This window comes from Monodon monoceros, unplaced genomic scaffold (genome assembly GCF_005190385.1).
Source record: "Monodon monoceros isolate NGI ecotype Baffin Bay Population unplaced genomic scaffold, NGI_Narwhal_1 Super_Scaffold_13, whole genome shotgun sequence".
Taxonomy (NCBI): domain Eukaryota; kingdom Metazoa; phylum Chordata; class Mammalia; order Artiodactyla; family Monodontidae; genus Monodon; species Monodon monoceros.
Window position 1 is genome coordinate 60,270,500 of NW_021703769.1, and position 22,015 is coordinate 60,292,514.

The following is a 22,015-nucleotide window of genomic DNA, read 5'->3' on the forward strand; positions in this document are numbered from 1 at the left end:
TTTTTTTGCAGTACGCGGGCCTCTCACTGTTGTGGCCTCTCCCGTTGCGGAGCACAGGCTCCGGACACGCAGGCCCAGCGGCCATGGCTCACGGGCCTAGCCGCTCCACGGCATGTGGGATCTTCCCGGACCGGGGCACGAACCCGTGTCCCCTGCATCGGCAGGCGGACTCCCAACCACTGCGCCACCAGGGAAGCCCACCATTTTTGAAAATTGTTTGGGGTTTGTATTCTTTTTTGTAGTTATTTTGTGTTCCTTTCTTATTTTGTTCTCTTCCCTTGTGATTTGATGACTATTTAGTGTTATGTTCCTTTCTTATTTTGTTCTCTTCCCTTGTGATTTGATGACTATTTAGTGTTATGTTCAGATTCTTTTCTCTTTGGTATGTGTACCTATTATAGATTTTTGTTTGTGGTTACCGTGAGTTTTATATGTATGTATATACACACACACACAGTTATTTTAAGTTGCTGTTCTTTAAAGTTCAAACTCATTTTAACAACCCTGCATTTTTACTCCCCCCATCACCACCCACATTTAATGTTTTTGACCTCATATTTTACATCTTTTTGTTTTGTATGTCTCTTAACTACTTACTGAGGATATAGGTAATTTTACTACTTTTGTCTTTTAACCTTCCAGCTAGCTTTATTAAGTGGCTAATCTTCTACCTTTATATTTGTCTTTACCAATGAGATTTTTCCTTTTGTAGTTTTCACATTTCTAGTTGTGGCCTTTTCTGCTTAGAGAAGTCCCTTTCTTGCAAAGCCAGTTTCATGGCTTTGCTTTGCTTGTCTGTAAAACTCTTGATCTCTCCTTCAAATCTGAATGATAGCCATGCCAGGTGGAGTATTCCTGGTTGTAGGTTTTTCCCTTTCATCAGTTTAAATATATCATGCTGCTCCCTCCTTGCCTATAGAGTTTCTGCTGAGAAGTCAGCTGTTAGCCTTCTGGGAGTTCTCTTGTATGTAACTAGTGGCTTTTCCCTTTCTGCTTTTAATATTCTCTCTTCATATTTAATTTTTGCCATTTTAATTGCAATGTGTCTTTGAATTGACTTCTTTAGGTTGATCTTATTTGGGATTGTCTGTGTTTCCTGGACCTGGATGTCTGTTTCTTTTCCCAGGTTAGGGAAGTTTTCAGCTGTTATGTCTTCAAGTACATTCTCTTCCCCTTTCTCCCTATTTTCTCTTTCTGGGACTCCTATAATGTGAATGTTAGTACATTTGCTATGTCCCAGAGTTCTCTTAAACTGTTTTCATTTTTCTTTCCTCTTCTCTGTTCAGTTTGCATGATTTCTACTACTCTGCCTTCTAGCTTGTTGATCTGTTCCTCTGTGTCATCTAATCTGTTGATTCCTTCTAGTGTATTTTTTATTTCAGTTATTGTGTTCTTCAGCTCCGTTTGGTTATGTTTTCTAACTCTTCGTTAAACTTCTCATTGTGTTCATCCATTCTTCTCTCGAGTTCTTTGAACATCTTTATGAACGTTACCCTGAACTCTTTATCAGATAGGTTGTTTGTCTCCATCTTGCTTAGTTCTTCTGGAGTTTTGTCTTGTTCCTTCATTTGTAGCACATTCCCCTGTTGCCTCTTTTTGCCTAATTCTGTATTTATTTCTGTGTATTTGGTAGATTGGTTACATTTTCTGATCTTGGAAAAGTGTCCTTATGTAAGAGACGTCCTTTGTGGCTATATGCTTTAGGCATGCCCTCTCAGTGGGCTGCATGGGCCCTTCTGTTGTGCTGGGTCGAACAACTATGGGCATGATGGTAGGGGTGATTGGCCCCTGACCCAGTTGATTGCTTGGCCCTGCCTTGTATGGAGGCTGCCAGGCACTGATGAGTGGGGCTGGGTCCTGGCATGGCTGGATGCACAGCCCTAGGAGTTCTGGTGCTGGTAGGCAGGTTTGGGTCACAGGGTGGCTGGCTGCAGGGCCTAGGCATCCTGGAGGTGGTGTCATCTGCTTGTGGGCAGTCCTGGGCCCAGGGCTAGTGCTGGCCCAATTTGGATATTCCTTCATCCTTGTAGATTCATTAATTTATATTTTGAGTGTGTAATATATTCACAAGGTTCTGAAAGTCAAAACTGTACCAAAAATGGAGCTTCCCTGGTGGCGCAGTGGTTGAGAGTCCGCCTGCCGCTGCAGGGGACACGGGTTCATGCCCTGGTCCAGGAAGATCCCACATGATGCGGAGCGGCTAGGCCCATGAGCCATGGCCGCTGAGCCTGTGCATCTGGAGCCTGTGCTCCGCAACGAGAGAGGCCACAACTGTGAGAGAGGCCCACGTACTGCAAAAAAAAAAAAAAAAACTGTACCAAAAATGATGTTCTCAGAAAAGTGTTGCTGCCTACATCTCCCTCCCATCCCATTTCCATCCCCTAATTCTTCCTCCCTGTTTCCCCACCCAAGGAAGGGGATTAATCTCATTAGTTTCTAGTTTACCCTTCCTTTCATTTTTTTCCTCCTGAAGCAGCTATAAGTATACATTTTATTGTTCTCCCTTCTCTCTTATGCAAGAAGTAACATTGATACTCTTTTGTAGTTTGCTTTTTTTTTTTTTCCCACTTAACATATTCTGCAGGTCTCCTGGTATCAGTTCATGGAGATCTTCCTTAGTCCTTTTTACAGCTGTGTAGTATTCTGTGGTGTGGATGTACCATAGTTTATTCAACCATTCTTCTGTGTGTGGGCATTTAAGTTGTTTCCAGTATTTTGCAGTAACAAACAAATTGCTATAGTAAATAACTTTTGGCATATACCATTTTATAATGTTGGAGGTGTATCCTTCAGGTAACTTCCTAGATGTGGAATTGCTGAGTCAAAAGGTAAACGCATTTGTAGTTTTGTTAGATATTGCTAAATTCCTCTTTCGAGGGGATGTACCAGTTTGCACCCCAATCAGCAATGTGTGAGAAATAAACATTTCCCCCACAGCCACACCTACAGAATGTGTTGTCATACTTTTTTGCCATCTGATGTTCTGATGTAACTTTAATTGCACTCTCTAATTATGAGTAAGGTCGAACATCTTTTCATATGCGTAAGGGTCATTTCAGAATCTTTTTTCGGAGAAGAGTGTGAATTATCTGTTCATTTCTCTGTCAGGTTTTTAAACTCTTTCATTTTTACAGAGTTATTTTTGTGTTAAGGAGACTAGCCCTTCCTCTTCAGTGTTTTTGTTCTGTTTTTAACGTGGCCAGAATTTATCAGTCTTTTCTTTTTATTGCATTTGGATATGGGGTCATAGAAAACTTTCCCCTATGTCCAAGGATCCCATCAGTATTTACTTACAGTACTCATGGTTTGATTTTTTTTTTATTTTAACATTTTCATCCCTGATCTACTTCAAGTTTATTTTTATCTAATCAGACTCTTTCTTCCTCCCCTATGTGACACTTTTTTTTTTTCTGTGTTTTCCTGGTTTGCCTCGGGTGTTTTTATTTTTTCCATATGAACTTAAGAATCACCTTGTCTAGCTCAATTAAAAAGCCTGTTGCTATTTTTATTGAAATTGCATTAAATGTGTAAATTAACTTAGAGACAACCAACATTTTAATAATGTGGTATTTTATCCTATTCATGAACAAGGATTATCTATGTGTTCAAGCCTACTTTTGTGTTTTTCGGGAGTTTTGTGCATTTCTTGTTAAGTTTACTCCTGAGTTTTTGTCTTTTTGCTGTTATTAATGGACTTTTCTCTACTATTATGCTCTGTAACGGCTTGCTTGTGTATCTGAAGCCTGTTGATTTCTGTATGTGCTTGAATTTATCCTCCTTGAAAGTTTGCCAGGTTTCTTGAATCTGTACTTTATGTATTTCATCAAATTTGGGGAGTTTTCAGGCATTATATTTGCAGTTATGTTTTCTGCCTCATTCTCTCTGCCCTCCTGGAACGCCAGCTGCGCATAACCTTATGATATCCCAAGGGTCTCTAGGACTCTAATCTTTGTTTTTTTAATCTTTTTTCTCTGAGGCACATAGTTTATTTTCATTCTTTCATTTGTACTGATATAATGGTTTATGGATTTGAATTTTTCTCTGCTCACTGCTTTAAATATTTGCCATAGATTCTGATTATACCCCCCAAAACTATCTTTTTAAAAAAAATTCTTTCATTTCCATTTGTATTTTTCCTCTTTTCTGTGAGTTAATAGAAGATGTTATTAATTTCCAGGTAGACAAAACTTTTTAGTTTTTTATTAATAATTTTTAGCGTTATTACATTGACATCAGAGTGTTGTTTATAATATTTTTTGTTTTATGGAATTCACTGGAGTTTTCTTTGTGACCTAATATATGATTGTTTTTTGAATAGTCCGTGTTTTTTGAGAAGGTGTCTTCTCTGTCATCAGGGTGTGAAGTTCACTATATAGCAATAAGATCTCCTTATTGATTATGCTGTTTTGACCTTGTATATCCTTGCTTATTTTTTGTCTACTTCATCTGTCTTGTACTGAGCTTGGGAGATTAAAGTCTCCTGTTATTTGTGTGTTTTTGTCTATGTCACATTGCGTCTCCTGTCTTTTTTGTTTTATAACAGTAATTATGTTGTTTTGTACATAGTCACAGCTGTTACAGCCTCATTGTTGAATCCGGCTTTTAGCATTAAAAGATGTCCTTTGTCATGTAAAATGTTTTTCACTTGAATTTTATGTTTTCTATGTTCAGAATCACTACCCCTTCACCATCCTCATCTGTAACACACATCAGTCCACCCAAATCATGCAGGCCTGTCAGTCACAACGCTCCAGGTCACACCACTAGCATGCACATGAGAAATAATGCAGTTATTATATATGGGAATTATTTTATTTTACTTACTTTAATAGGTTGTTGTTTTTTTGTTTCTGTCTTAAGATTCTTTAGAGCAATTCTGCTGCTCAGTTGTTTTCAGAGTTCAGACACCCAGGAAAATAATCTTCTACTGCATTAAAGTTTGTAAATAGTAGAGACTGTTTCAAAGTTATCATATCACATCAAGGAATTTGTCTGTTTCCACAAGTGCCATTGTCTTTAAAAAAACAAACTTATTGAAGTATAATTGACATACAATATATTGCACATATTTAAAGTATTCAGCTTGAGGAGTTTTGATATCACCCTAATCAAGAACGTTTTCATCACCCTTAAAAATTTCCTCATGCCCCGTTGTAACCGTTCTTCTTTCCACCACAGTCTCCAAGCAACCACTGATTTGCTTTCTGTCACTATATAGTTTGCATTTTCTAGAATTTTTTATAAAGGGAATCATGTGCTCTTTTTCTTGTCTGGCTTCATTCCTTCAGCCTAATTATTTTGAGATTTATCCATATTTTTGTTTATTATTCTTTTTTGGTGATTAGTATTCTGTTGTATGGATACACCGAAATGTATTTATTCATTTGCCTATGTATGGATGGTCATTTGCAGTTTCTGGCTATTACAGATAAAGCTGCCAATAAAGTTCTATTGAAGAAACCATAGTTTCAAAAGCTAAGCGTATACCTACTATATGACCAAGCCTTCATTCAAAAGAAAGGAGTATAATTATATACACAAAGATTTATACAAAAATGTTCATGACAGAATTATTCATAGTAGCTCAGAACTGAAAAGTACCCAAATGTCCATCAACAGGTGAATGGATAATCAAACTATGGTCTCTCCATACAATGAATTATTGTTCAGTAATAGAAAGGAACTAACTAGTGATGTATGCAACAACACGGATGACTCTCAGAATCGTTACGCTTAGTGAAAGAACTCAAACACAAAAGACTACATACTGTATGATTTCATTTACTTGCAATTCTGGAAAAGGCAAACTACTCCATAATGATAGAGAGCAGATCAGTGATTACCTGAGGCTGGGTGTAGCAGAAGTATGTACTGCAAAGGGGCAAGAAGAAACTTTTGGGAATGATGAAAATGTTCTGTACCTCACATGGGACCATGGTTTCACAGGTGTGTACCTCCATCAAAACTCACCAAATTATATACCTTAAATGGGTGTATCTCATTGTCTTTATGCCTCAGTAATCTTGATTTTTAAATGCCTGTCAGATACAACCAAAAAAATATAACAGGTAGCTTTAGTTGTTAGTTTCCTGTAAGGAAGGTGCTTATCAACTAGCCTGGACTACTGAATGTAAGAATTTACTTAATTAAAGAGAAACATGACCATGTGAACCTGATTTAAACACTGAGATGGCTTTCATAGGAGACAAAAAGATGAATGAGATGCAGTTGCAGCTTTTGAAGATTGTAAGGTTTACTAAGATGGGGAAGGGGTATCAGGAATATGAAGAGCATCCAGACACATTGAAAGAAAGCATAGTGAAGCAGTGAAAAGCATCCCCTCCCCCAGAGGAGTGCCCTCTGGGCCTTCCAACCAGAACTGTTTACGTGAAGATACTTGCTGTTCATAAATACACTTGATTGTCAAGGATTAAGACCTATGTAATATTTTTTACTTTTCTAATTGAAAAAAAAATTGCTAAAACAACTTCTTTTTCATCCAGGGTTCTGTGAGAAAATCAATCCCTATACATGTGATTAGAGTGACTGTTTTCTTAATTATCCCAAGGATGACATAGCTAGTACCATTCTAGACACATAGGAGAGAAGTTAATTCATTTTATACAGTGGATACCTTTGGATATTAGGGCTTAATTCTCTCACAGAACCCACTGAGAAAAGCTAGTAGTCTGCATCCATACTGCCTAGGTTACAAATCCATCTTCTACTCCTTAAAAGCTGTGTAGCTGGAAAGTTACTTAACCGCTCAGTACCCCAGTATAAAAAGGAGAGAGTAGTAGATAGAGTTATTGAGAATAGTAAACTGAGTGGGTGTATGTGAAGTGCTTAGCATCATGTATAAATAAAGCACTTCAGTACACAGTAAGTGACATATAAACGTTGGTACCAGCGTCGTCATCATCTTCATTATTATTCACAGAAGGCTGAGTCCTCCCATGACAGGTATCATGAGTGTTCAGATCTGACTCTTTGCGGGTGTTGAGAGACATCCTGAAAAGCTTCTGAAAGAGATTGATACTGGAGCTAGTTCTTGCTTGGGTACAGTTTCCATGGTCAGAAATAGAGAATTTCAGGCAGAAGAAAAAACTTTAGCAAAGATAAGGAAAACTCAGAGTGTATCAGGAGGTAAAAGAAGCTTGATTTAGCTGAAGCATAGGCAACATGTCGGGGGTTAATAACGCTCCTCAGGAAAGTGGGAGACAAAGCATCAGTGGCTTTGAATGCCAAGATATGAAATGTGGGCGGAATTACACTGGTAGGGAGAGGCCTGTATGAATGTGGGTCGGTTGAGTGACATTCTGTTATTTACCCAGGCACCATTACTTGTGCAGGCGGTGTCCCAGGCACTGAGACTGTGAGGACGAGTGAGACAGCTTTGGTTTTAAGTGCATTGTCTGGAGCTGGACCTACCTGAGGTCTAGGCTAAGCCCATTGCTTCCCTTTAAAACAATCAAACAAACAAACAAACATCTTTGTTTTTCCAGCAAAGTCTAACTTACAAAACTAGAGATGATTTCGTCCTGAGTAGAGCATATAATCTTAACATCAAGGGTATTTTAACTGCAGAAGGAAAAGTCGTTTAGGAATTGCCTAAATCGTTTAGAAAGCAAGAAGCTCCTGAATCCAAAGTAGGGCACGTGTGTTTCTGTGTGCAGTGGTGGGTGTTTAGGGTTGACAGTTGATGCCAGTGCAATCTCAGTGGGCACAAAGGATCCTCGCGGAGAAGGTTCGTTCATTGATCACAATTTTGTAAGTAGGTGGGAGGGAACTACAGTCCTGTCTGGATTCCCCTCTGCAAGAAAAAAGATTGCTTTTTCCTCAAAGACAGTAGGTGGGGTGGGAGTTGGAAGGTGGAGTGGAGTTTATGTCTGAAGACCTCAATATTCATAAATCTTAGGATCCCAAGTTACTTGCTGAGAAAGGTAAAAGGGTGGTTATGTAGCGTTGCCTTGAGGAAAATGGAGATGCTTTGGAACAGTGGCTCAGGTAATTCAAAGTAGAGTCAATAAGAGATAAAGGAAACATTTTGGAGCAGGGGTGAGGGCATGACATGATTTTATATTGAAATTGCATAGTCCTCTTGCCTCCTTAATTTCTCAAGCCATGCTTGGTGTTATCTCCACCTTTTGTCATGACTCCCAAGATGGCAAAATAGGATCCCCAGTCGGATTAGATAAACAAAGGCAAATGCTTAATTCTCACCTCAGGAAAATGTTGTGGAAGGTGAGCAGCAGAGTAAATGGGTCCCCTCTCCCCATTTGAGTTATACAGTAAAGCAGTGGTTCACAAACTTAAGAAATGTACTGACCCTTTAAGAACAGTTAGGAGATGACTTAATGTTTATTAGTGTAATGTTGCGGAATTAGGTACAACTGTAAAAGAAGTATAAACTCCTTGTGCTTAGTAGCACTTACACAACTACAAAACAAGAACACTTTTGTATGTTATTTACAGAAATCTACAAAGCTAATGAAATTCAAATCGGTGTTAATTTCCTGTGACACCTGCATTTCTGCATAAATGTGACTGCTGGACACCTGACCGTGGTGCTCACTGCTGTCACCTAGGCTCAAGCCTGTGCTGCCCCCTGCCACGGTGCCTCGCTTCTCCCACGGTGCCTCGCTTCTCCCACGGTGCCTCGCTTCTCCCACCCGCTTCTCTGTTAAGACCACTGCAGGCTGCTATCACTTTGCCTTCTCTAGGCCTGAATATGTCATCACCACAAGGTCCAGCTCTCTTTACTTTGCATTCTTATATGGCAACACTTGATTCTTTTTTCAAGGTTAACAAAATGAAAACACGAAATTTTAAAATTTTCCACAAAGAACTCATCCAAGAAGCCATCCTTGGATTCCTGAAAGTATGTCCTCGGGTTTGTTCTACCCAGTTCTCAGAGCCCATGGCTGACTACTTGGCTCTGATTAGTCACCTGGGGTGGTTTTTCTATTTCATTATTCCAGTTAAGTGAAAAAGTATCAGCAGGGTTCTCTGCGAGTATAAAAATTTCAGATTTAATCTAATACATGAAATCTCAAGTAGTAGAAAGACACCAGAAGGTGTTAAGTGCCAAACCAAAAAATGATGAACTTTATCTGCACCCAGCTGCAGCCTCAGAGGGTGGGGTTGGAAAACAGAATGCGTGTGGTGTGGTGGTTAGTGTGGTGGTCTGCACTTAGGTCTGTGTGTATATGTCTTGCCGGAGAAACCGCAAGCCTAGCAGACAAGCAGCCATGGGGGAGACAGACAAAGGAGATCATTCCAGAAATGAGCCCCGACAGACTCCACCGTTTGGGCAGTGCCAGTTGTGCCTGTCCTAGGAATTTTATATGCATTTTTTCCTGATTTTTATAATCACAGAAAACAGCTACTGCTGTTGTTATCGTTAATGCAGTGCTATAGATGAGGCAGCCATGACACAAAGATGTTGCCACTTTTCCAAGACCTCATAGCTCTCACAACCGAATTATGTTTAACCCTGAAGTTGTATTCCTTCCACAAAACCATCCTGGCTCTAACCTTCATAAAATCCATCTGTGATCTTACATCCCCCTGAAATTAAATTACCAATTTTTCTTAAATACATGCCTCTGAAAATCACATGTCAATTTAGTAAACAGGAAAAAAAAAAACCCACAGGCTTTTGCTTTTGGTGAAAAGAATGTTGGAGTGAGAAAACCAGGATTAAGGATATGTGTTCACCAGCAGAGCGACTTGAAAACGCATCATTTCGTAGCTGAGCTGCACTTTCTTTTTTAACAAAACAAATATCGATACGTGTTTCCCTCAGAGCTGCTGAGGGTCAGAAAGATCCTCAAGATCCTGCTAAATTTACTTGTGATCTAAAAACCATTATCACAGACGGTGAACATTTGTTATTTTCTCATTGAGGGTTTCCTACATACAGTTCTTTCTTATTATCTTATTATTTTTTTCCTCAACAAAATAGGAAATACTGGCTTTCCCTCTTGTAAATTAAGCATTCTCAACAGGAATGAAAATTGGCTCTTGGGGTATAGGCAAAGAAATCTTTTTAATGTATAATGTACAGATATACATAGAGTACATAAATACATACAGTAAATCTGTGATACTAAAATTTCATGGAAAGTGATTTAAAAAATTATATTAAAAAGGGTCAGGAGCTATGATGTAAAAAAGGTCGAGAAACACTATGGTAGTCAGTTTCCTTGTTACAGGCATCAGACTGGTCGTAACTGGATGATATGCCTTCCAGTCCTCGCTAGGACTCCATCCTCTTAACGTGTCACTCTTCCCATCTATGCTAAACCCTCAAAGCTGTAGTCATTTCATTCTCCCTTATAGTCCATAACTCAGAATTCAAGGAAGTCTGCTTTGAAGAAATATAATCTAAGGAAGGCTCTTGGTTGTAAATCTTCCAGCCAGTTGTCTGTGTTTATACATTTATAAGTAACTCTCAGGCTTAGAAGTAGAGAAAGGATTTGGATGACTTTCTCAAAGCTGATAAAGTATATCCTCTCGTCTCTTGATTATCCGTACTAAAGATCTGGGGTTGGGGGGAGAAGACAAAGGACACCAGTAACTGAGATGCTGTCAGAATGCTGCGATTGAGTGGTGCCATTGTCACGTGAGGACCCGCCTGAGGAAGAGCTAGGAAACATGTCCTCTGCCTCACCCACTGGTTGCCCTGCCCCAAAGGAAGTTCTCTCCCCTCAGTGTAAGCAGAGGTTAATCAGCAAAGTGTCAATGGTCCAAATTCAGTCCTGAAAAACCTTGCCAGGGTTGCCGTTCACATCTTCAGAGAGGATAAGGCAAACACAGGAGGGAAGTGCCTCTATGCCGGTCATGGCTGCATTCTAGGATGAAAGATTATGATAAGCACAGATTACAAACGAAACTATCAGGCTGTTTGGCCCTGTGGTAGTGTTCAGTTATGCTATAATACTTAGTTGCTCAAATCATTGATATTCTTTCAAAATCTTATCTTAGAAGTGTTAGAAAAATGTATCCCTCCTCATGAAACAGTCGTTTCCATAATCTCTTTATATCTGCAGTACTATTCAATATCCATGTATTTAAACAGTGGTAAAAATGAAGGACTTTTAAGATATGCTGTCTGATTTCACAAATAGCACTCTGTACTTGTCCTTGTTTACAAAAATTTTAAATTATCAATATTATCAAACTGGGCTTAATAATTATGAAATTATTGGAATTTACCATGCCATTTAGTAATTGTCTAAAGATATATTTTATAGTGGCATTTGTAATGCTAAAAAGGAGAAAATTAAGGATCAAATATGTATTTTACTGAAAATATGACACCCTTAGGAAAAAAATTTAGGTGTAACCTAGACTGAAATTTTTCTCCCTAAATGCGTCCAATCTGACTGACTATGACTCCATAAATGTTGTAATACTGTGCTCAGACTGTGTGAAGGAAGCCCCAAAGTGCCGGCATCTTCTTCAGTGAATGGTCACCTGAGGACCTGTTCCAAAGCACCCAGAGGTGGAAGGCAAAAAGAAAAGGGCATCTTCCTCAATCCCGAGATCCAGAATGCTGCAGGAGAAGTACAAACAGTACTTAGTATTTAGCAGTCTCTTTGCATTCTGTTACTAATTATTTTATTTATTACTTTTATTTTATTCATTATTTTTGAATATTTTTACGTTGGCGGAACATTGCCCAGTTGGTAACATCCTCAGGTTTTTCCTTATTGAAGCACAGCACCATCACAATGATAGTCTTTCTTGTCAGCAGTTTTGTAAACGTATATTGACTCTGCCAGGTTTTTGTGTAGTTCCCTTGAGCCATGTTTGTTTCTGTTCTGATTCCCTGAGGCCTCTCTTGGATTGTTCCTAGTCTCCAAGCCATACAGTTTTTCTCACGCTTATTAAATATCTATGCTTGGGGTAGTGGGAAAATTGACTTGATTTATGGTACTCTCTTTCATACTAAAACAGCTCTTTTGAGTGTAGACACAAACACTGTGGAAGCATATTTATCAGAGCCAAAGTGAATTTAATCACCTATCATTTGACGTTAAACGCCACTCGTGACAGTAGAGCCAAGTGCCACTGAAGATGATGTAGCACATAAGGAACGAGGGCAGACCTACCGGAAAGCAGTTCACATGATAACTGTGGGCTTCTCATACCAGGAGAGAAGGCAGGTCTCCTTCCTCCCTCCAGCCCTAATTCAATCCAAGAGACATTATGTGGGGCTGAGCAAGGCAGCTGCCCCGTGGGAGTGGGGGCAGCAGTCCAGTGCCACGCTTCAGAGCCAGTGGATGAGCAGATATCTGCTTTGGGTTTGGCCACAGCAGTGACAGTAATGGGGTGGACGGGGTATCCATGAGTAGGGTGGCAGAGACCATGGGACAAGATTCTCACTATAGGAGGAGGAGTTTACAAATATAGAAAAGAAAGAAACTGAGAATGACCCTGTGGGGTTGGACTGGAATTGGAGGCATTGGGGTGAACTCATGGTTTTCAATATACATAAATACAGATGTACATACTTAAATATAGGTCTGTATTTACATCTGTTAATAGTGAGAGACGTAAATATGTTTGTGTTTACACACACAGAGACATAAACTCACACATATTTCCTACCTCTGACTACAGAAAAGGCCTGGGAACAGTGACACCCAAATAGCATTGAGCACACCTAGCTTGGTTTCTCAACAGAGCAGGAAAAGTAAACGGTGAGCCTGGAACATCTTATGCCAAAAAGTAAGAAAGTGCTCAAAGTGCTCAGAACAATAAGACGCTGAAGCCAGCTCAAAGGGATTCCCACTGGCCAAACCTGGAATTATTTGAATTATTTTTGAGCATCAAAATAAATAGTGATAGGAACATGTTATAACCCATTGAAAGAAGTAGGAGTCTTGAGTCCATGCTGATATAAATAGATAACATAAACTGAATAAAGAGAATTTTTTCTTACAGTAGGATGTGCCACTAATAAATGTAGAAGGAATGATAGAATTTTCAAAATCATCATTTGGAGTCATTCTAGTAATAAATAACTCAGCCCCATGAAATAATTAATTACAAAGAGAAAAATTAACTTTGCAGTGAAGAAACCTGGCCAATACCATTTTAATAAATTAAAATAAACGTCATCAGCTATGAGACAAATTGAATTTGTGCACCACCTGATGGGATGCAAAGAACACACTACATTGCTTCTGTGGTATTCCTGCCAAAAATATTCCTGCCACGACTGGTATGTAATCATGAAGACACATCAAACGAACTCAAACTGAGAGTAATTCTACCGAGTAACTAGCCTGTAATCTTCCAGAGTCAAGGAAAGAAATATCAAGAAAGACTGAGGAACTAACTGTTCAAGATGGAAGAAAACTAAAGAGACTTGAAAACTCAGTGCCATATGTGATTCTGGTTTGGGTCCTTCTGCTATAAAGGATGTTGTCGGGACAACTGGTAGAACTTGAATGGAGTCTGTGGATTAGGTGGCAATGATATATCAGTGTTAATTTCATGATATTGATGGTCATATTGCGGTTATGTTGGAGAATAGCCTTGTTTGTAGGAATTATAAACCAGAGCACTTAGGGTAAAGAGGTATCGTGTCAGAGCCTTCTCGCAGATGGTTCGGGGGGAAAAGGCTTTTTGAATTTGAAATTATTTCAGAATTTTTAAAATAGCAAAATAAATGTTCTTTTAGGCATGTTCACCACTAGAGAAATTATTATTCCCTTTCAAAACTACAAAGGCAAGACTTTTCATATAAATCTACAGCCAGAAAATGTTTCCTTATTGAGATCTTTTATATTTATTAGAAACAAAAATAATAAGACTACAGAGGATCCTTAAAAGAATTGTATTACTTTTTAACATACTAAACACACACACACATACACATGGCCAATAAAGAATTTTTAAATGGATGGTGTAGCTCTGTATCTACTTAGGTTTCTAAACTTGTGGCCAAAAAATTGGGTACAATTTTATAAACAACATCCTGAAAAGGAGAATGTTGGGGTTTATTGTTTTTGTTGTTCTTTTTGCAAAGCAATTAAAAATGTAGGCTCTGGAACCAAGCTGCCTGTTTGGAATCCTGGCCACCACTTATGAGATATGTGATCTCTGACAAAATATTTGATTTTCCTGTGCCTCAGTTTTCTCATCTGTAAATTAGGATAACAACACTGAACTCACAGGTCTGTCAACAGAATAAATGAGATACCATACCACTTCTTCAAACCATGAAGAGCACTTAGACGGTGTTGTGCACTACACTTTGTTTAGAGCACTAAACAAAGTTGGCTGCTGTTGTTATTATTTCAGGAAAAGTTAAATTGCTTTCATAAAAGCACTCTAGTATGATTACGTTGCCTTCCTTCTCCCTCACCAGGAGTAGAATTACCTGAAGGCAATGAAAGTAATGGTCTCTGCTCTTAAACCTGTCCCAAGATCAAACTAAAGCGTGGAAATGGAGCATGTTTTAGAAGACAGCAGGCATTGCAATGCCATAGAAAAAAGATGTGGGCTTTGGAGAACTAAGATGTTGGTTGAATTCCAGATCTGCTGCTTACAAGCTCTGTAACTTTGGTCTTGGTCTGTAAAATGTCTAGAATGTACAAATAATCATAGTGATCACAAAGGGCTATTAGGGGTTAAATGAGATAAACTGGCAAAACTTTCGGCAGACCGACCCAAAGAATGTCCGCAGAAAATGATGGGGTTTTTTCTTACTCCTTTAAAGGTGTAGGAACAGTTAATTTAGAAGAATGGAGGCCTTAGGATCAGAAATAGTAGCAGAGCATTTGAGGGCATTTTTTGAGAAGTGTGTTAAGGTCGTCGCAGTTTGTTCCTGCAGGGGTTTAGACTACCAACGATGGACTTAAATTGCCTCAGAAGGAATTTCAGTTGACAAGCATGTCATGTGTTGTGTAATCCCATTCTTGAGAGATGCTGGAGAAGGATAGATAACTATCTTTCTAGAACAGCACAGATTTAGTGCACACCAGCCTTGGAACCAGGGACAAAGGAAAGAATCTTCATCCAGTCCCCATCTCTGTTATATGTTGAAGAGAATATTGATTTTTCTGGCTGTAAAAATGTAAGCCTTTCTTTATCCCACAAAAGGATCATGTCACATGCACATTCAAAGTGTATGCGTGTATTTTCTTTTAAAGAGAGAGTGTGCTTCCTTTAAAGAACACATAGCTGTTCATCTAAAAATTAGTGACTCTTGGTCACTGACCTAGGACTTCTTTAGAACTCTGAGTATTATCAAAAGAAGAGCTCTGAGTATTATCTTCTGCTTTCATTCATTCACTTAGTCATGCAACAAGTATTTGTTGAGAACTCCCTAATATTCCAGGCACTCTGTTAGATGTTGATTATTTAAAAAGTGAACAAAGCAAAAGCAGATCTCTCATGGAGGGAGGATTCAGTCTCCTGCGCTTACAACCTCTAATGGGTTTTATGGGACCTCTTTGCAAAGGAGCATACTTCAAACCATGAAAATCAGATTCTTTTGGCTACAGCTGTAGACAGATAGATGTTTGGTGTGTATGAAAGCAGGCATTTCCACTTTGCCTGGAGTTGCCTTACCTGCACATTTCCTTCAGGCAGCGTCCCTGTGCCTAGTGGGCAGCCAGTGACCTGGGGGAACGGTGCCCGTTGATAGCTCACGTGAAATTAAACTTGGCTGCTTGCTGGTGGAACCTGTTATGAACTAGAAGCTCTCAGTGTCTGCCTTTAGTACAGGGGAGGAGATTTTCTTCCTTAGCACAATCATGGCGATGTTAACTCTCTCGGCCGACTAGTGGCACAAAGGAAAACTGCCGCCCGGGTCTGCATTGGCGAAGGCAGAAAGCTGCAGTTACGGTCATTCCCTGTGACCGAGAGAACCGGCTGTGGCTGGGAGAGCCGGCAACGGCAAAAAGCACACCACGAAAGCAGTGTGGTGGTGACATGCTTCTGTTTTTATCCAGATATGCTAGTAACATGTTTATTCAGTGTGGTGCCTCTGCTGAGATAAGACCCTCTTCCTTCGGGTGCTTTAGACCACCGTTTGTTTAGCTGGAGAACTTAATGAGTAATGGATGTGCTTGGCTGGCTGATAGAAAGTATTTCCACAGCCTGTGGCTGTGTTTGTAGAGAGCCGGAGAGAGACCACAGGCAGCAATTTGTCTTCTTAGGTATCAGCAAAGTCTTGTCTTTTAACAACCAGAGGATTTATTTTTAACTGCTTGAGTCAGTGTTTGTCAGATGACGCGGACCATCAAACTGCAGATTGAAGTCCCCAGTGCGGGGGAAGCTGGGCTGGCTGGGAAAAGGGGTGGGATTTCAGCATCATCGTGCTTCCGTGCCTCTGCCTCCCAACGTGGGAGAGAGTTTCGGGCTTCCAGCAGCAGGAGTCGATTCGCAGGTCCAGCTGGCAACTAAAGGGTAACGGCTCCTTCAGTTGCTTGAAGACATACTTGCCCAGTGATCGGGGTATTGTGAGGAGCCACCCAGGACCCCGGGACCAGAGGATTCCGAGCGCTGGCCTCTGCTGTTTGGCAGACTGAGTTTTTCTCTTGCTTGATGCTGCCTGTCTCCAGAAGCCTCTCACCATGATCGATAGCTCCAAGAAGCAGCAACAGGGCTTCCCGGAGATTTTAGCTGCTGGCGATTTCGAGCCACTAAAAGAAAAGGAATGCCTTGAAGGGAGCAACCAGAAAAGTCTCAAGGAAGGTCAGTCTGTCTGTGGACAGGGGCAGAACTGCCAAATTCATACTCTCATCAACCAGGCTGAGCGTGTGTGTCTGCTTCCCATGCCGTGTGTCTGCTCTCTCTCCACTCACGTACCTTACACACTCTAAGTTCTTGGAAATGAAAGCTTAATGCTGTTCTTGGTAGCCCTTTCTGAAGATTCATTCACTGATAGGACTCCAGGGAGGTGGCAGTAACTGATAGAGTAAGGGGACTTAACGAAGCCAGTCCTCATTTCGGTGAAATCCTGCCAGGTTCGTTTTGTCGATTTTCTCATGTCCTCTAATTTTTTTGCTTCCCCCCACCTCACTTTAGGAGAGGCCATTTCCTTTTCAGTGTTATGCAGAACGCTGCTTCTTTTACATTGACGAACACGTAGTTCCAGGGAAATGATTTCTTTTTCCAATTAACATGTTTATGGTTTTTATTGTTTAAAAGCAGGAAGGTAGCTAGCTCTTTCTTAATTGTATCTTTAAATGATTGGTTTAATTGGTTATAATGCACATTGCACCATCATTTTGTTTTGTTTTTTAGGCACATTGCGTAGTTTTGTGGTTTTTTAACAAAGCAAAGAGTAAGCTTAAGAATGCTGTCAGTGATTGTTAGTGGCCACCACGCAGGTACCTCCCTGACTGATTTAAGAAAATGTCCAAAGTTCTGGGCACTGCTGTCCTGTGTCCTGGTACACTGAAGTGAGGCAAGACCAGTGCCCAGTGTGCTTTACTACAGCAGCTGGAGACCAGGGACCATGGAGTAAGAAATTCAGAATCTTCAGAGAATGAGTTTTTTCTGAATTTGAGATATGAAAGTCACCCCTCTCGATGCTTGTTTAATTCGAAATTTGATTTTCTAGTGTTCTTTGGGAGGAAAACTCCCCACAATAACCATCAGCTGCCCCCTCACCTCTCCACTGGCTCTTCCTCGTCTTCTGGAGACCCAGACAGTAAATATAGTTATCTGCCCAAGCAGCAGTCTGAGCTTCTTCCAAAATGATATTCCTTCTTTTCTTTTTCATACATTTAGAAAAGGAGAATGTGGTGACGGATTGTTGCATATTTAAACAATAAGAAGAAGGAACGATAGTTGTTTTCTTATTGGAGTTGAACTTCTTTTGGGTACTGGTTGAAAAAAACATGTAGATGGAAACAAAGGACACACAATGAAGTATCAATAGGTGCTGCCAGGAACCAGACAGCGGGGCTGCCCCCGCTTGTGTGCTGCAGATCTTCTTGTAGACTCTCGTAAAATCAACACCGGTAGAGCTTCTAGGGCACGTTCTAGAGACTCACTGAGGAGAACTTAATTTTTTTAAATCAGTAACTTAAAAAGGGGATTATCTATGTATCATTTAAGTCAAGTTCTAGTGTTAAGCTCCCATTAACATCATAAATTTTTAACAATTTTTACGCTGCTTGAAAAACCGGGAAAAGTGGAGGAAAATGCAGTTGGAGAAATAAAAAGATGTTACAACAACAGTATGATAAGGAGTGTAGAGAGCAAGAATTAAAAATATAAAAACAGGGTAGGAGAATTATCAACAGGAACAGCAAAACTGCCTTGAGATGATTACATAATGTATCGATTTTTTCCCTAACAGTTGTGACCATGCTTTGAATTTATACATGTGCTGTAGTATAATGTCACAAAGCAAGAGCATGGACTCTGAAGTGAGATATACTTGGGATCAAATCCCATTTTCTAGCTCTGTGACCCTAGACAAGTTCACTGCTCTGAGCCTTAATTTCCTCCTTTGTACAATGAAGATAAACAATACCTACTTCATAGTGTCTTTATGAGATACCCAGTTTCATGCCAGTTTGCCACCCCTCTTCTAATTTTTTTAAACCTTTGTTACTTTTCCTTTCTATTTAAAATTTAATTTTTAAAATCTTGTGTATATTGGCAAAGTAGAGAAGTACTTACATATCTTACTGTCATGTAAATTCATCAGTATAAAGAGGTGTACAGGGAGAGAACTTTCATATTTTTAAATACTCCACAGAAATGACTGGATGATAAAATTCATCTACCTCACCACAGTTGCACTGAACTAGGCTTCACTTTCTGTCTCAACAGACTGTATTTCTACTTATTTTTTGCTAGCGATAGGGCTGAGGGGGGAAAAAAAAAGAGAGATATCAAAGGTGATCTGTACCTCAAAGGTAGTGACACCGAAAGAGGATTAGACCTGAGTTTAATTAGAACAGAAAAAATAGGAGAAATTTTGCAGAAAGCTACTTTTTTTCCTTGGTGTCCTCTGAAAATGACTACGTTCCTTTGCAGGGTTGAACTCCTGGGATTCAGTGTGTCACAGTCACTGCCTGCAGATGAGCACCAGCGGTGACCTTATCAGACTCTTGGGACAGGCCACTGCTGAGCTTCTTCTGCTGCTAGGTCCTGGGTCATATGTCAGTTTTATTAATCTGTGAAAGCTTATTGATACGGCAGCAATGTTCAAACACTAAAATGCCCCAGAGTCTAATTAGATCCTATGCTGTCTTGTCAAAAGACAAATTTCTGACTATTTAGTCATGTCTGTGGTTTATGCCTCGTGTTAAGAGATACTCATTTAAAATACTACCTTTCACATAAATAATATTTGATGTTCCACTCATCTGTGGCAGTGTCTGAATCAAAAGTTTTCAGGTAATGAAGGAGGCATAGATTTGGGTCCATTCCATTCTAATCGTAGCGACACAGCCAGGTCTCTGGCGTTTGTGATGGTGTCTGCTGTGAGGGGTGGGAGGTCGACCTCTGCTTCTCAAGTAGTTGCTCTCGTTCTTGCTTATTTGGGGACATTTTAGAATTCCTGTTATTGTTGACAGTGCTAATTAGCTGAAATTATTATTAGGGGGAAAAACAGATTTTGTAAGCAGATAATCATAGGTTTCAAAGTTTATGTGACACCTTAGCAAGAAAATTTAGTAATACCTGTTGAAAGTTTAAGGGAAAAATGTTCCAAGTGTCAACCGCCTGTGAAAAGTTGTCACACATACCAGAGAATTCTTTGGATAATAAAGCATATCTCCTCACAGTTTTGTTAATGCTTATATAAACTTTTTGATAAATACCAACCCACATATATAGTTGCAGAATTTAATTACTTTCTGCTTCAGGTGAGAAATGGCAACAAATGTCATGAATTCTGATCAACTTCAAAATAGAACATTTTCCTTAGACTGGTTTCTTTTGTCAAAGCAGCAGTAGGGAATCTCACCTTTTGACTTATCCACAAAAGGTTTAGAACATTTTTTAATAGGGCTCATCACAGATGAGATTTAAATTTAATTTCTGGTTCTAACAACTAAAGGATATTACACGTCACTGACTTGACAACTTACAAATGAATAATCATGAAACTTGAGGGGAAAAATCAAATAAATTGAGATGTTTAATTCAGATAAGTGGTTTAATATGAAGCGTTACTTGAGATAATGAATCATAATGCCAGTGCTACCAGCTAGTTATACCCCGTATTTATCCAAGACAAAACGGTAGCAAATCAATTTAAAGAGGAAAAATTGATGTTCGATATACGGAGCTCTCTAATGGTGAAAATGAAACACCAAAGAAAGAAAACTGGCTTGTGTATTAATTACTTTGACTAAACTACCTGCTCTAACAAACAGCCCCCAAACTCAGTGTTTTAACCAATCAAAGCACATTTCTTGCTCAAAACATAGTCCCAGGTGGGTTGGGCAGCTATCCTAGTCAGCCGTCCTCTAAGAAATGACTCGGGGATCTGGGCTCCTTTTATTGTGTGGCTCAGCTGTGGCTGGTGGGGAGAAGAGCTACTGCTTTGGGGAACCACATTCCCAATTCTGTCGTAGACTGGCTAGTAACAGTTGTGATAAAGCATGTGAAAGTTTGTGGCAGACTGCATCATAGACAGCGGAGTGGGTTAATGGGGTGCGCTGGAACATGGCTATAGGAGATCTATGTATGGAAAAAATGCACATTTGTCTGAGATATTCTGAGCAGTTCAACCTAGGGAAAATAGACTAAATAAATACCTTTATTAAAGCACCAAAACTTTTCTAAGTGACAAATTATCTCATACATACTTTACCTGCACTGTCCATTAGCCTCATATGGCTGTTCAGATTTACATTTAAAATCATTAAAAATGAAGTAAAATTTTTAAAAATTTACCTCCTCAGCCACATTCTCCACATTTCAGTTACTCAGACGCCACACCTGGTTAGTGGCTTCTGTATAGAACCATGCAGATTATAAACCATTTCCATCACTGCTGGACGTTCTCTTGGAAAGCTGCTCACCCCAGCTTTGCAGGTCCAGAGTCTCTTAAAACCCAGTCCCTGTGCCACTTCCTAAAGAAAGTCACCTGATCCTATCAACTAAAAATAATTTCTTCTCTATCATATACTCCCAGTAACTTGCTCTGCATCTTTTTATGGCATGTCACCTTTTGCTACTGTGGTATGTGTCTGTACTATCTTCACTATTAGACCATAATATTTCTTGGAGATACTGTCATTGTTTGGATGATTTTTATACCTCACTCCCAGTGCCCTGCATCTCAAAGATACGTTACTATTATGCAATAAGTTTTTGAAGAATATTATACCCCTCTCTGCCTTCTTAAACAATGTAGTTTGAACTATTACCTTCAGATATAATTTAAAATTCAATTATAAATTAATGGCTAACCCAAAATGTAATGCATTGGTGCCTTAAGTCATTGTTGAGGTGTATAAAACCGTTTGCCCATGCACAGAATGATCCCTAGATCATTACTAGATTACTAGAATCATTGTTTATTATTTGATTTTTGTCATCTGCCACGTTCGGCTGCTTTTCGCTTTTCTGACCTGCTGCTTCTAATCTTCCAAGTAAGCAACAAATAAACAAAATGTAATAGTGGAATCCTGATTGTGTTGTTGATTCAATTAAAATTTATTGAGTCATACTGGGAGAAGCAGACAAATAAGCAGCTAAAATAGAGAATGCTACCGAGCCTTCTTCTGTAAGTAAAGCACGTGAACTTTGCAGCATCTATTTTTATTTCTTTGGGAATTTCTTCTTTCTTTGTTTTCTGCCAGTGTTCTACATAACTGAAAGTGTTGTACAAGTGAGGTATTGGTAAATTAATGGGTTTTTTAAAAATAAATTTGAAGTGTACGATACGGTCCTTAAAATAAATTCAAATAACATACAGGTATGAAGGAAAAAGTAGAAGATTCTTTTTCCCAGATGTAATTCAGCGTCTTTTAAAAATGGGTATATGCTGCCTTTGAGATGAAATTATGTAATTTAA

General features: G+C 39.4%; 1 protein-coding gene across 7 annotated transcripts in view; it reads left to right on the forward strand.

Annotated features, from left to right (window-relative positions):
• Positions 1-22,015, forward strand: part of MRTFB (myocardin related transcription factor B) — a 198,051-nt gene that overhangs the window by 106,316 nt on the left and 69,720 nt on the right. The window contains exon 1 of one of the 7 annotated variants that reach the window (XM_029219706.1): positions 16,266-16,719. The exons of the other annotated variants lie outside the window; for them this stretch is intronic. Within the exon in view, the coding sequence (XP_029075539.1) occupies positions 16,599-16,719 (121 nt within the window). The 5' untranslated portion in view covers positions 16,266-16,598. Of the gene's footprint in view, positions 1-16,265; positions 16,720-22,015 lie in introns of those variants that run through there. 7 annotated transcript variants of the gene reach the window in all.